Source organism: Halichoeres trimaculatus, unplaced genomic scaffold, assembly GCF_033239565.1.
Source record: "Halichoeres trimaculatus isolate MK-OKI-2021-1 unplaced genomic scaffold, fHalTri1.1 fHalTri1_scaffold_8, whole genome shotgun sequence".
Classification (NCBI taxonomy): domain Eukaryota; kingdom Metazoa; phylum Chordata; class Actinopteri; order Labriformes; family Labridae; genus Halichoeres; species Halichoeres trimaculatus.
The window spans coordinates 25040363-25055822 of NW_027437186.1; the positions used below are offsets into that span (position 1 = coordinate 25040363).

At 39.1% G+C, this 15460-nt stretch overlaps 1 protein-coding gene across 2 annotated transcripts in view; it reads right to left on the reverse strand.

Moving 5' to 3' along the window:
* LOC141794872 (SH3 and PX domain-containing protein 2A-like) overlaps positions 1–15460 on the reverse strand; it is a 56580-nt gene that overhangs the window by 7394 nt on the left and 33726 nt on the right. Inside the window, exons 8-9 of one of the 2 annotated variants that reach the window (XM_074675452.1) lie at positions 3332–3445; positions 592–675 (exon numbers count right to left, since the gene is read on the reverse strand). In XM_074675452.1, the coding sequence (XP_074531553.1) occupies positions 592–675; positions 3332–3445 (198 nt within the window). The remainder of the gene's footprint in view (positions 1–591; positions 676–3331; positions 3446–15460) is intronic. The other variant, XM_074675453.1, reaches the window with a different exon arrangement.

Genomic DNA, 15460 nt, shown 5'->3' on the forward strand with positions numbered 1-15460 from the left:
AGTGAGAGGTTAACAAGGCTATTTGTTTATCTGTCTTTACTGGTTGCTATCTGCATCACAGCAGGCTTTGACCACAGTACTTTGATTGAAAACACACTCATTAAAAATACATACAAGCTTCATTTCCTCATAAAAAACAAGATATGGCTCTAAAATGCAGCATGACGCATTCCAAAGTCTATTACACAACTACTCTCAGATGTGAGGATAGGGTTTTTTTGTGATTCAGGGAGGACTGGTTTTGGCACACAGGGTTTAATTATAACAAAAAAGTGCTTACAAAGAGGAACTTTGTAGCATGCTTTGAGCATGGCATCAATAATTGGTGTGTGTAAAAGTCACTGATTTCACCTTAGCTTTCCATACATGTTTATATCAATGTTAGTTAGTGGTTAGCTGCGTTGGGCTGTGGCGCATGATGAGCACATTTGCTGGAAGATGACACAGGATGACCAAATATGTGCACAGGGAAAAGATCGAGATGAGGGATGAGATAAGAGACGTAAAAAACAGACAGGGTGAGGAGAACAATAACAAAGGAGAGGGAGAAGGAAGAGGAGGGGAGTTGATGCTGCATCTGTCTCTGTTCACCTCGGCTCTGCTGCCTGCTGATGACACCCCCCAACGTCCATCTCCGGTCCAGCCTCTTCAGATGAGCCTTATGTCGCTTAGTAACTGACAGACACATGTGGTGACCAGATGATAAACACACAAACAAACAAACAAAACATGGGAGACATGAAGAGCAGGCACAAAATTTCACACAAACACGCAGCACACAAATGACATGGATCCAGACAGAGAGGCACATTATTAGCTACATGAAGGACACTGAAACAAGGCCGCGAAGCAACATGTTGGACAGTTAGAGTGAATGGATAGATGGAGATTACAGAGGAAGCGTTAAAACCAAGACATCTTCACTGTGGCTTGTAATTAGGATGTCGTTAGAATGGTTTTCCCATCCTGTTGTGTTACAGCATCTGGGGCACACATTGCTGCTACAGGAAGGCTTTCCAATTAATAGAGCAGCTGACAGGGCCTGCTGGCTAGAGCTTTGAGCCTGAGGTCAAGATTTCCTCTGTGTTTTGTAGTTATTACAGTAGAAATGGAAAAGATTTTAGCCAACTGCAAGAACCGATGCGAACAAAACCCTTTTTGTAAGATGAAATACAGTTTTTCAACATCAGGAATACCAAACTAAATCTTTGAGAGAGGTTGAAAACTATTGATGTGTCCATGTGAAAAACTGTGATAAGGAATGCTACCACTGATACAAAACAGGAAACTTAAATTTGACAACTTTTGAAATATATGGTCAAGCATGAAAATAAACGGTACCACCTTTATCTGTGAACATGAAACCACCCTAGTTAGCTTAGTTTAGGAATAACACAAGAAAACAGGTTAAACAACTAGCCTAGTTCTGTCCCAACACCACCAAAGATTTTTATAGTATAATATCATCTCAGCTTAAAGTGCCTGTGAGGTTTAGACTCATTGTGGAAATAATTAAAATGAACTTCAGTGCCTCTTTATAATCTAAAAAGATAAGTTACAGTTCATTACAAACATAAAGTGACAGATGAGCTTCTATCAGTGGCAAAGCTAGCTTGTGTAAGAAAAAAATCATTATCATTTTGGGTATATTCCCATTTATTTCTTGCTTTTAAGGAGTTATCTGACAACACTCAAAAATCTCCTGACAGTCCCAAGATCCCAGCTGGAGAATTAAAAGTCAAAGTAAGTGTTTCCCACCATTTTCTCATGCATAGCTAAGCTAACCAGCTGCTCACATCAGTCTCATATTAGACATAAGAATCTAATCAAACCACTTATTCAACCCTCTACATGAAGGCAATGAGCATATTTCCCAAAACTACAACCACCCCCTGAGCAATGTCTATTTTTGGATCAAATGTGACCGCAGCGTGACACAAAGGGATTTATCAGTGGTTGAACTCACATCTAGGGCTGTCAAAGCTTTTATCATGTTTAATTTAGTATTTTAAAAGAGCCATGATGTCTCCATCAAGATTTTGGGTATTATATTGGCTTCCTGGTGGCACAGAAATCTGAACACCACAGGAGTGAACAAAAGATGCCCTATGAGTTTCATGCCATTCCCATGACTTCCTAGACACATAAACACTAATTACACTGACAGGCTGTCCTTCACTAAAACTCCTGTCTGCAAACAGCTGCTGCAGATAGGTGTGTTTGGTGTGGACATACACATTTAGGTTTGTGTGTGGTCAGTTGAACATAGTTGATAAACTGGGAAAAAATTGCATTTAATGTTTTCAACATAATGTGCAGCAGTGAGAGGGTTTAACCTCATGTTTTTCCTCTCTGTCTATCTTTGAGTCATTATATATACAACATTAAGGGAACCTTGTGTCTCATTGTTGCAGTGTAGCCTTATTGTACAGCAAAGGATGTTTTGGCCAGACAGCTGGAAAGTCTTGATGTTTGTTTGAAAGTGTTACACACAACCTAATGATTTCCGTGCCTCCAGTTGATTGGGTTTTCTTAGATGCAATATTACAAAATAGAACAAAGAAGTTGAACTACCTGTCAACAATTTGAGAAGTCAGAGTATGATGGTATTATAGAAAATTCTTTATGAATTAAAGGATTTGAGTCTCTTTCAAACGGCCTGATAACTATGTCTGACAGGACTATCAACATGATTTCGTGCTTGGAAGTTAGCCTCAGCTTCACATGTGTCTGCATCAGATTCTGGCACAGTGGACTCCATATATGTGTGTTTCCTATCAGCGTGTTGGCTGACTTTCCACAAATATAACATCAACACTGGTCTACTGTACTGCAACTTATCAGAAATTCACAATGATAAGCAGACATTGCGTGAAACAGCATAATTCATGTCAGAGTTAGCTTTTATTTATGATAATCATAATCTAAAGAGCATGACTTGGGATATATTCTCCTGTTTCATCTATTGCTGTGGATCAGAACACATGCCTCTTTCATAAACCTTCTACATGGAGGTCATTTGCTGCATCAGAGGATTACTGTCCAGTACATCACTCCGGTGGTTGCGGTGTGGTCTCTCTCTCAGCTCTCCTTACCCAGGTCTGAATCTGCTCTCTGTTCATGTGTGCTTATGATGGCAGGCAGACACAGAGAGGTGTTCAGAGTAAGCAGGCGCCGGCAGAAGTGAAGCAGAGTGAATTTGCTCCATTTTGTCACAGATCAAAGACTGAGGATGAAGGGCATGGGTGGTACATGTGTGTGGGTGTCTAACAGAGTGTAAGAGGTTGTGTCTGTGTGTGGTCAGGAGCTGGGGAGACTTTCAGTCACTTACCTTCACCACTTTTAGAGGCGCCCAACTCCAAGTCATCGCGTGTGCCACTGTGGGAGTTGAGATAGGTGGCAGGGACCCAACCCTGCTCTTCTGCTGTGCTGACAAACCACCAACCTGTGGAAAAACACAGAGGCTGAAAAACAGAGGCCAAAAACCAACAGGGCGATGGAGGAAAATGATCAAACATTTCCTATTTCCTACAAGAGTTGTTCTCTCACTGTTTACAGTTTGTTGCGTCTTTTTTTTCTGCATCTCCCTCGATCCCACTTTCACAGCAAATCCTTTGAGGCAGACAGCTTCTCACCATGATTCTGGTCCTGGAAGGAAAATTTGTCCTTTCCACTGTTGTTGAATGATTCCAAATGCTAGCTCATGGTGGCTTCATGCTGGGTGTATCTTAATATTGATACTGTGTAGGCCAAGGGTTTGCAACCTGCGGCTTTGGAGCCTCATGCAGCTCGTTGACTCCTTTCTAGTGGCTCCTTGTAGCTTTACAAAAATATCATTGAAATAAATAATTTTAATGTTTCTTACAGAAAGTATTAAAATTATGTGGAATTGCAAATGCATCACCTCTTGAAATAAGGCTTTCAGTTTTTTTTTAAGATTTCTGAAAATTGTTTTAAACTTTGTGCAATTTTTTAATTTCATTTTTTTTTTTCAAATTTGAAAAAAAAATCCAATATTTGGAAGATGCTGCTAATTTCAAATATTTTTTAATTTAAACATTTTTGCAAATTATAAACTACATTTTTTTTCTTTCTTTAAAACTTTGCAATTTTTGGAAAAAAAAAAAAAAACTTTTTACAATTTTTGGATAATTTAGCAACGTATTGAAATTACTTTTTTCGTATTTGCAAATTTATGAAAATTCAAAAAAAAAATTTTTTTAATCTCAGAAGTTTGGGAACTTATTAAAAATATTTTTAAAATGTTAAAAATAAAAAATCAGACCTCACATGTACAATTGTATAAACACAAAAACTCCTCATTAAGATTCACTAGATTTTTGCCAGAATATTACACGCATTTTGTCTTTCTTGTGAAGATAAAGTACATTTTGTTGCTCCCGAATGACTTAAATCTGAGTGAGCTGAGGCAAAATGCCTCTTTAGACAGTAAAGGTCTAGGCCTTCTCTTTTTGTAAAGTTTCACTCCTGCGATGCCCTTAATAAAGCCCTTCATAAAGATTAATGGCTTGATGACAGTGAGAAAGAGCAGGTGTAGACTTTTCAGTTTTTGAAGTTGTATGATGGCTTTTGGAAGTATTTGTGCCTGTCATAGGAAAAAATTATGAACGTTAACCTTTCTGATATCATGATACATCATTTCCTCTGGCTTTTCTCCAGTCATAACACATTTGTGCATCGAGATGAGCTAAAAGGGAACAGAGCGTGAGAAATGTAATTGTTCTCTAATTACAATCAGGGCCCAAAACTTCAGAGCAAACACCGCCTGGCCGTGGCTGGACTAGGAACTTATCAACCTGCGTTTCATCAGGATAAGACAGGATTTCAGTGGCCAGGAAACTGCTGAGATTTATTTTCCAGCCAAAATCTCCATTTGAAATCTAGAAGCTGATTTGAATTGGTTTGTCTTGAGAAGACAGCACATCTCTGAAAAAAAATTGCCTCAGCTGGAGAGGTGCACATGCAAAGAATTGTTTCAGTTTAGAAAAGTCTGATCCCAATAAAGGAAGACGAGAGTGATGCACTGTGTCAGATCCGCAGTAAAAGTCCCACTGAATGTAAAGTACATATGTCAACTCACTTTTTTTTACTCCTGCTAAATCATTTCCACTCACATTTCAAATATGTCATCCCACATTTGAGTAACCTCTCAGCAAATCCTTGCAGGAGACCTGAGTGACAAAGCTGGCACACATCCTGCTCTATGGTATTGCCATATGTAGGCTATTTGTTGTGGTAACAAGGATACAATATGGCTGACAGCTGTCCAGACAGCCCATAAAGACGAGATGAGTGTTCCATCACACTTTCACAGCTGCTCCAAAACACCAGTGTACATTTTCCCTACAGAAAGACTGTGATTTAGGAGTGGTGTAGTCATACATAATTAATGAAAAGAAGCAGAATGATGTAGTGTGATAGACATGAACTGAGAGAAGATGTATAACCTAATTAACGGTGTGGTTAAAGGATGAGGCGAAATGATAGGATGCTAATGTTGAAAAAAACATAGTAGACGCCAGTATTAGGCCATCACTATTCATCTGCATGGAGTGAAATATGATGTAATTAAATTCTCAGTCTTGCAGTCATGCATCTCAATTAGACAGGCAGCAATTACAGTCTGCGACAAATGAGGAGATCTTATGACTGGTGTTTGAGGGAGGCAGTATGAGTACACAAAAGGCCTTTTGCATCAACACTCCAGATATGATGTCCTCTCCTTTGCATCAAATACTTTTTGAACCATTTTTCCCCTTTTTTTTTCTTTTTTTCAATCAGATATCTGAGGAGAGACAGGAAATTAATGGGTGTTGAGAGACGGGGAAGACATGCAGCAATGGTTGAGCAACTGCATCAACAAGGACTGTAGCCTCAACATATGCAACACTTTTACTGTTTTCCAAACTGCCTACCACACTACTTGTGCCTATCGAAATTTAGTATGTAGTAGGCAGTATGAGAAAACTTGCAAAATCTGCAGTTTGTCAAAAATCCTGGGATGTCCTACTGATCCAGGAAAATTTTTCAGCATGCAACAGACCAGTCTACCTGACATACTGTTTCCCACAGTGCATGGCACTAATGCTGTTTGTCAATGTGAGTGGCAGGTTTTGGTCAATTACTGCCATCTACCAGAATGAGTCAGCAGTATAACTACAATACAACAGCACTAACGTGACGGAATGTGAGAGAAAATTGAAGTGATGTGAAAGAAACACCAGTCTTGTCTCTTCTAGATGTAAAAGAAGTGTTAACTTCTACTAATTCATTAAGGCCCATATGAACCACGATTCACTTTTTGTAAACCACATGTGGATTATATCAAACAGATTTTTCCATTGGCTGTAAAAATAAAGACAATTCCTTCCAGATTTATTTTTGATAAACGATATAACTTTAAGAGCAGTATTAAAAATCAAATGTGATGACTCTGTTGTGATTTGACTGTCAAAGTAATTGAAATGTCAAGATCTACCCATAGTTGGTTCTGCCGACAAGCAGTAGGCAATATGCAGTGCCTACTACATACTACATTCACATGTAGCTGTACGTTTATCTGCAAAGTCTGAAATATCTTCATTAAACATTAATACACACAGAGCATATGATGCCGTCTTGCCGCTGCCTACTCTGGATAACTGCCTCACCTTTTTGATGTTGCAATCAAAGACAGCTTTCCCTTTAATCTTAAAGGATGGATCATGGTTGGCTATAAGATCTGTTTCAACAGCAGATTCATAAGCTTGCATGCTTAAATTTTGTTATCTAGGACAGGGATTTAGCTTTATCCTAGGTGTTAAGCAGAAAGTTAAGTTCTGACCAGCTAACTAGTCTCAAGGTAGGAAAACACTAAAAAGATACGATCAAAAATTAAGCATAATTTCTTTAATTAGTCTGCAGATAAACATAGTCAAACTGTTTGCCAAGTGTGGCTAACATTAGCAGAGCTAGCATGACACACCTCTGATCCTACTTTCAGGATGACATCCACATCACTGTGCTGTTATTATATTGCTCTGATCGAGTACTTATCTGCCAGTTTGACCAGATGCAACAAACATGAGTAAGGAAGTAAGAGCTTTACACATGAAACTTCAACCCAATTTTTTTCTCTGCACTCTACTCTGTGCTAACATTCTGGTGCTGACTACTGAGAGTGATGTGTTCAGTTGTTAAGTTGACTACATTCGCACAATTATCCTCTCATTAAAAGTGAGGTATCTTTAAATGCACGTACCTAAAGGGACCTTTAAAATAATAGACAGAACAAGTTCACAATATTTCACCGGACAATTTTCATTAGCTTCATTGATTCAACATGACAAATGTAGAAGAGCAGTTGATCTTTACCGTTGACAGACCAAACTAAATGAATGGCATGCAGAAGAATCTTTGTCAAGGTCTGTCAAGACCTCACTGTGATCCATGTGAGGGGTGATTTATTTCATTAATCAACTTGCTGAGCTGCATGTCATAAATCACGATCAGCTGTACAGAGGAGTATTTTTCACAGTTTGGGTGGGTCCAGAAAGAAGGATGTTGTTATTGTTTGACTCTGAGCAACGTGCTGGTTTTTGCTCTAGTCTGAAAAAAAAAGCATGTAATGTGTGCAGTTTTTATACTCAGCACTGGCTTCAACTAGACCTCATACCAATAAATGAGACAGATGAGCAAAGCACACAAAGATGAGCACAAAGAACCTAAATAGTGGTATGCACAATAATGCCACAAAATGGATTTTAAAGCTTGAGTGAAATCTGTGATTACCCTAATACAAGATTAACTAAACTTTTGTAATATTTCCTCTTGGCTGGAAATAGTAAAATAAATGAAATGAACAAGGTTAACAGACAACAAGCAATATCACCTACCTGAATGGTCTATGAAAGGAAGCTGACTATGACAAAGAAAGGTCAGCACCAACACTTCAGCTGTGAGGAAATGTCGTTTTCACTACAGCTGACCACCCCTTATAGAAATTTCCGTAAATATAAGAGTAAGGGCACGGGAATGTAGTATAATTGAGAGAGCTGGCTGTTAGACATATGGTCATTTTAATAAATCCTGAGTATACAGTGGCATTGAAGTTGAGGAATGCCTTGGCTGTTTTTTTTTAAACATATGGCAGGTGCTTTGGCTGAATTCATTGAACAACAAAAGAGGCAGTAAAATAACCTTTAAAAACATTACGCAAGCGCTGATTTCCTGCACAGTGCAGGTTGTTTATCAGATGGACTGCAACTTTATGAGAATCAGAAGAAAAAAACACTTCAGCACCAAACCTGCTTCATGTCTTTCAATGAATCATTTCAAAGAGCGACCTAAGCCCCAGATCGTTATAACAGCAACACAAAATGACCAAAAAAATAACAAACTCCAGGAAAGCCTGTGTAAGAAATTCTATTAAGTTGATGTGAAGAGATCCTGATTTCAGTTTAACCCCTTCTATCATTTCCCATATTGTAACTTTTGTTTTGAAAATTCCTCAGAATATTTCTCCATATGGGCTGGGAGGGGAGCTCGGTTCTTAACTTTTGGATATTTGACAAGCTTATCATTTGTACATTCTTCATAATAACACAAATCTTCAAGTGTGAGGTCACTGCAAAAGAAAACACCTGTTTTGTTCGCTTGTGCTGCCAAATCAGAACTCTGCTCAAAGTAAATGGTTAAAAGCAACACTGAGTGAATACTGAAGAGTAAAAAGGTATGGATTTATCTGCTGAGAGGTAAAATGACAGATAGTGGAAATTAGATTAGAAGAAAAATGTGTTCCCTCCTGCCTGACTCCTGATGGCCGGGATTATCTGTACTGATGTGGGAGGAACAAATGTGAAAGAAGCATATTTTATGTCAGGAAGTGTGTGTGTGTGTGTGTGTGTGTGTGTGTGTGTGTGTGTGTGTGTGTGTGTGTGTGTGTGTGTGTGTGTGTGTGTGTGTGTGTGTGTGTGTGTGTGTGTGTGTGTGTGTTAGTATGAGAACATATGTGTCCATACATTTTTCAGGTTTGATCATTCCTCTTGTTCAAAATGTACAGACTCACAAAAGCATGCATGCATTGATATCCTTGCTTTTATCTACTTCCTGTTTTTGATCAGCCTGCATCACACGCCTTGAAATCCACCAAAAAAAAGGAATCCTGGAAAGCTGCAGCACTTTCAACCACAATGGGAGAAAACCAAAAAAGAGCCAAAAGCTGACTGGCAATACACTTAACATTATTCAGTATTACGACCAGAGCTACTTAGTCAACATCCTGAGTAAATCATGAAGCTTTTAAAACTTTTAAACAGAGAATACTTTAGTAATTACCACTATTTTGAGGTCGGTGGTTGCATAAGACAATGGCTAAGCCCACAACCCTCTGGTGGAGCTCTCACATAACACCACCATACAGTAGGATCATAACCACAGACTTCAACCTCAAATGTCAGTCTCTGACAGGAAGAAACCAAACAGTCTGCCTTGACAACGCTGTTTTTCTGCTAAAGTGAAATCATGAAAACATGGATGTTTTTTTAAGCGCAGAGGTGCAATACTCAAAGTCAATCGGCTTCTGATTCCTACTGCTATTTTTATGCTGCCTACCTCACCTTCTGCTGAGTGTGATGAGTCAGGAGGTTATTGGTTCCGGTTGCTGGGCTGATTGCGTTCCCATTTCAAATGAACTGATCTGAGGGTTGGATTGAAAACATGCTGAGACCAAGCTGAGATTACTCGGCCTATTTGCTTTGTTCTGCAGCAGAGTTTGATCGTTCAAACAACCTAGGCCAAGGGGGGAAAACACCCCTGTTTTGGAACAACTTCTCCAACGATCCAAATACTAAAGCACCCTGGTTTTCTCATGTGATTGTAGTGGCATGACTGTAGGTTTATTGGTGACAAGCAGAGGCACTGTCCATACCTCACAACTTTCATAGTTACCATAAGCCAGGCACAGGTTTGCAAACTCTAAAACAGACAGCACTTGAGGCTACACAGCTGCACAGAATCTACACATTGTTGTGTTTGCTGAATGTGATGATGTTCTCAGTGCAACTTATATTCTAGATATTGAGGTAATCTTCATGAATGTCTGCATATGGCAATGGCAAGTTAACTATCTAGACTGGAAATAGGTAAAAAGTTGGGCTAAACAATAAGGACAAATTTTAATATCTCAATGTTAATGCCATATATCTCAATATCCATACGATACAATATGACTATGGGTTCAGTGAAAAATGAGCATTTTCCAGAAAAATAAAAAAACATATTATTAAAAGATGTGGAAAGTTCAGCTTTATTGATTAGAACTCACGATCAGTCATCAACACTAACACAAAGCCACCAATAATCAGGCAACTGTCTAGAAACTACTAGTCTGGCTCCATCCAGAGCCATTTAAGCTTGTGTTATTCCTCAGAACTTTCTGGCGTCTTTCCTGGTAGTTTGGCAACTCTTCCAGCCAAAAAAGCCCAATGAAAAATGTCATTTTTGTACTTTGGTATTGGATCAGTAAAAAAACTAATGAAATACACTTCGTTCATTTTGTGCTTAAGGAATGTTACTACTCAGTTTAAATCTAGGAATGCATGAAGCAATGCACTGCTAATCTGGCAGAAAAAGACAACATTTATCAAAAATGTTGATTAAGAAAAAACACAAAGGCAGCTATATTTTGCTCCTATTGTAAGAAAGTGGTACGAGCTGTTTCTCTCTGTTTCTAGTCTTTGTGCTATTCATCCTGTGCTATCGAAGTGGTATCTACCTTGTCTTATAATCTTTAGCCAAAAAAGAACAACTGTTTTTCCAGAAATGAAATACAATCCTTCACCAAGCTCTGAGCATTTATTTCAGAAACCATTTGATTGTGTAATGAAGAAATCAATGCCAGATATTCAAGTTTTAGGTTTGCAGCAATTTTACAACTCCAGATGGAAAAGTGTTTCTGAGATAGACTGTCCTCATGTAAACAGATGCCTGCTGGAAATTTTTAATAGAGCTCTCCTTATAGTCTCACTTAGCCTATATTTTACCTCTGTGGGTGCAGATACAGGGGACAGATGCATGATGAGACTGACTGAGCAGGCTTTCTGATCTCTTTGTGTCTCTCATATTCTATCTGCCATCTGGAAACTCCATCAGTTTTATAAGCTGTGCTTCTTTTTTACTGTAATCAACAACAGATCTTCGGCTGCAACAAGACACTAGATTTATGCCTTTTGAGTGTTTTTTCCTAAGGTGACTGCCTAACCTATAAAACTATAATTCTGCAAGCTATGTGCGCAATCAATCAAGTCTGATGCCTATGCAATGGCATACATGATATAGAGTGACACATTGGTGTTGCTTAATGTTGTGCTCATCCTCATACATTTATCACTAAGAGTTATAGGCCTGGAACTGAACTGAAGCACAAAATCAATGTTGTTTCGAGTGTTGGAGCCACTCTGTAATTCTGTGCTCGACATCCAGCATGAATGCAAGAACCACAGATTCAGCAGCACAGGGAAAACTTTTTTTTTTCTCGTCTTAAAAGGATGAGGAATGCAGCGGCTCAGCAGTCCTGCAGACATCCGACACCACTGTTGAGTGCAGCAGGAGAAAACCCCATTCATTTCTAGCTCCTGTATTCGTATAACAGTGGATCAAGTATGAAAGCACAAGGGGGTATCCAGTCCAATACACACACTTCCAGTTTTCATAAAAACACTGGGTTTCAATTACACAAGTGGGTCTGGTAAGAGAAGGGTGTGGGGGCTGAAAACGGGACAAGATGACTTTCAAGAGCTGATGTTGACCTAAGAAACAACATCGTCTCCCGCCCAGCCTCTGAATGGATCCCCTCATGGTCTGAACGAAGCTGTGTCGCCCACAGTTGGTGTGCTTTCTAGGCTCTACTGATTAGGAGACACAGCAGCCCTTGAGTGTCTGAAAGCCCACCCATTCAAGAGCTGGTAAAACTCAATGGTCAATTCTTCATTCTGTGCGAGAGAGAACGGCACCTATGTGGCTGAACAGGCTGATTCCTCGACACAACTGTTGGCACTATTTGTCTGTATCACTCTGTGACAAAATGCAAAAAAAAGTAGGGGAGCCAGAAGTTGAAGAGCCAGCTCCAAACCTCCCATCTGAGTTTCCATATCTTAAAATACAGGATAAGGTTATTTTCTTGAGACGATCATTAGTACTTCCTTTGGTAAGCTGAAAGAATGCAGAGGATGGGGATTACTACAAGTGGATAATGTGTCCTCCATCTGCTGTTGCTCCATTTCAGCTTAAAAAAGACATTTAACACTTGGAAGGTTTTCTGTATCATGTCTTTTGTGGTTCATCGACAAGAATTATGGGATTTTTCCTCTTTTATAGAAGGAAACGTGTTCTTGTTGAAACTGCACATACCAAAATGGGAAACTGAAACATTGAGACTTTGCAGCCCAAGAAGCTCAATGCTGACCTTGTCTTTAATCCTCCTGAATATCAGTAAAACTCTTGGCTAGTATACACCATGCTAGAGGGAGCTACTGATGCTAAAATCTGCAAAGTAATTCAGCCATTTTTTAACCAATTGGGTATCATTTTCTAGGTACAGAATAGAGTCAAATTACAATAGTCAAACTATAAAACATATTCAGCTAGTATGAGAAATAGTTGAGACCAAAGATGTTCAGAAGCAACTAATTTCTTAGCCATTTAAACAGAAATTTTAACTCTGACTAGAGTACAATAGCACTTATGAAGTGGCTATTAACCAGAGGTACTGACCCAGCTTGTGGTGGGTTTTTGTGCTATATCTTGCACACAGTACAAGACTATTATTTTGGGCTATAACCACTAGTAATCTTTTAAACCAAATAGCAATACAGGTGCCAAGTAGCTAAGGTTATATAGTTCAATAAGAAGTGTAATAAACATGCTTAACAACTTTGAAATATCTTAGTTAAAGCCAAAACAACAACAAATACAAATATTTAGGTGGAGATAGAGATTGGGTCACAGTTTAGTGGGTCATTATGATGCAAATGAATGAGTACAACGTTATCTTTGCCAAATTTCATGGCAGTTCATTGTTCCAACAGTTTTTGGATAAGTCTCTCTTGACCAAAGTTGATAGACCACATGTTATGATGCTAGCATGGCTAAAAACGAAAAATAAAAATAAACAAACAAAAAAAAAGATTGCCTAAAAAGCAAAGTAATTTCTCCTACTAGATACTGATTCCACGAATATAGGCCAGTACAAAGTGTGGTACTAATGTGATAACCAACTGATTGTTAATATTTTTGCTAGCTTTTACTAAAACTGATGCCTCTCTGTTTATATTGTTTAATAATTAACAGGTTATTACCTCATCTAAGGTCACCTCTGCGAACCACTACTCTCCAAAAGTGGTATTGATCTGTAACTGTCGTCAATGTACAATGATATTTAAAACACCATGTTGGATTTAACAAGTGAAATACGTTTCAGAGTATTAACAGATTTGTGCCTTTCAAGTTTAATTTAGAACAACTCAAAGAATCGGCATTCCTAAACGTCCAGTTCCTGCTGAGCTAGGCCCTGAGGAGACACAGCAAAAAATATATAATTTTTCATACGGAAGTAAAGAAGACATCCTGTACATCCATCATGCCATGCCAGGTGCCAGATTTACTTAATCCACCATTATAAAGCCCCAGCAGTATCTGTGGGACCTTGGTGCATCACCCACAGGATACCCCCCTCATCTTTAAGATTTGTCAAACTTGCAAATGAAACTGTTTGCAAAGAGCAAACAACATTTATATAGATAAGATTGCTGTCTCAGTAAGTGACCCCTCGGGCTCTACGTGAGATTTCCCCTAACTCCACCCTGAGCAAAGACGCTGGGTGGCGTGGCAGCAATGCACTGCAAAACGGTGGTGCCAAAGGGTCTTGGGGGACCTGGTGGCAATCTGGTTTCTCCATAACATGCAGGCATTCCTGGATTTTATTTGGCAAACTGTAATTCAAAGAGGCTGACCCCGACTTGGAATGGGAACAAGTTAAACCCTCAGTGGTCCACTGAGAGAGATTTTCTACACAAGACTGGGCACAACACCCCTAACGCTGCCCTTGAGGTGTAGGTAGCTACAGTAAGAACAATATTTCCAGAAGTGACTGCAAATCATTTTCCTCTTCTGACATACTCCTTCATTAAAGGGCACAGTTTAAACCACTGCATGCAGAGCATTTGCACTGACCGACAAGGCTGCTAGCTTAGCTTTGGTTAACGTCTGTCTAATATAGTGTAAACTGAGGAGGCATCCTGGAGGATCCATTAAGCCATTATAATGAACCAACCTCTCTAAACCACTCACTTTGGCAGGAAATGTCTTTTTCCATTTTCTCTCTGAGTTTCTCCCCCTGCACTTCTCCTGCTCTCCCTCTCCTCCTGAGCCAGCATCTCCCCCTGGCAAAATCTCATAAAAAGACAAATAAAGTAGCTGCAGAGGGAGTGAGGACAACATTGATAATTAGAAGATTCATTTTAGTTTTTGTATATATTTAATTATGACTTACACAACTTTTTTCAACTGATGTTTAATTAGTCTTAGCACACAGCTACGCCTGTTTATTTTCAATTGCTGGTAAAGCCCAACATCAAGGGCACATTGACTGATTGATTGTGGATTAGCCACATCCTACGCTTTCTTGAAACCCAACAAAGCAGAAACCAATATAAACTACTGTACAAACTGACACAAAGGACACGACACAGACTGTAATGTCGAGTTAGTGCAATGGAAAATACTGCTGTGGCTGGAGACAGCAGGCTGGAAAAGTGGAGAAAGCTGAGCTCGCTTATAGGTCTGACCTAGATTCACTGCCTTGTCAAAGGCATATATTATCTAATCCAAGGTAAGGAAAAGCTAAAAAAAACTGCACTGGAAAGCAGTCACAGCCACAGTCTTTGGTACAGTAGGTTTAACAGCAGGACTTCATTTTAAAGAGGACACTGAAAGGCAAATAAACTGCAGAGCTGTAGTTTCCATTTCAAGATCTGTCACTCTGATTCTTGAACAGCTTTGAGTAAAAATTAACAGGTAAAAACACAATTCTGATACAAAATCAGAAAGCAACAAGAGAAATTTTTCACTCAGTTAATCCAAAGGCTCTGCAAAAGACCTCATGCTGGGTTTTAAATGTGTCTGTTTTTAAATGAAAATGTGCCACCAAAGCTAAAGCTCAGTAAAAATCCATCCATCCTTTTATCATTACAACTGTGATAGACACCTTTCACTACCACTAATTCAACACAGTCATCGCTCAGCTGCATAATAAATAGTTCACACTGTCAGAAACCATTACAGGGTTTGTACTTATCCTGCAAGTGAACGGATGCTAAATGAAACAGGCTCTGAAATCTTCTTAGCACACACCTGGTCTTGTTAGCATTGGCAAAGGGATATGGGGTGATGTCACCCTGCCAAA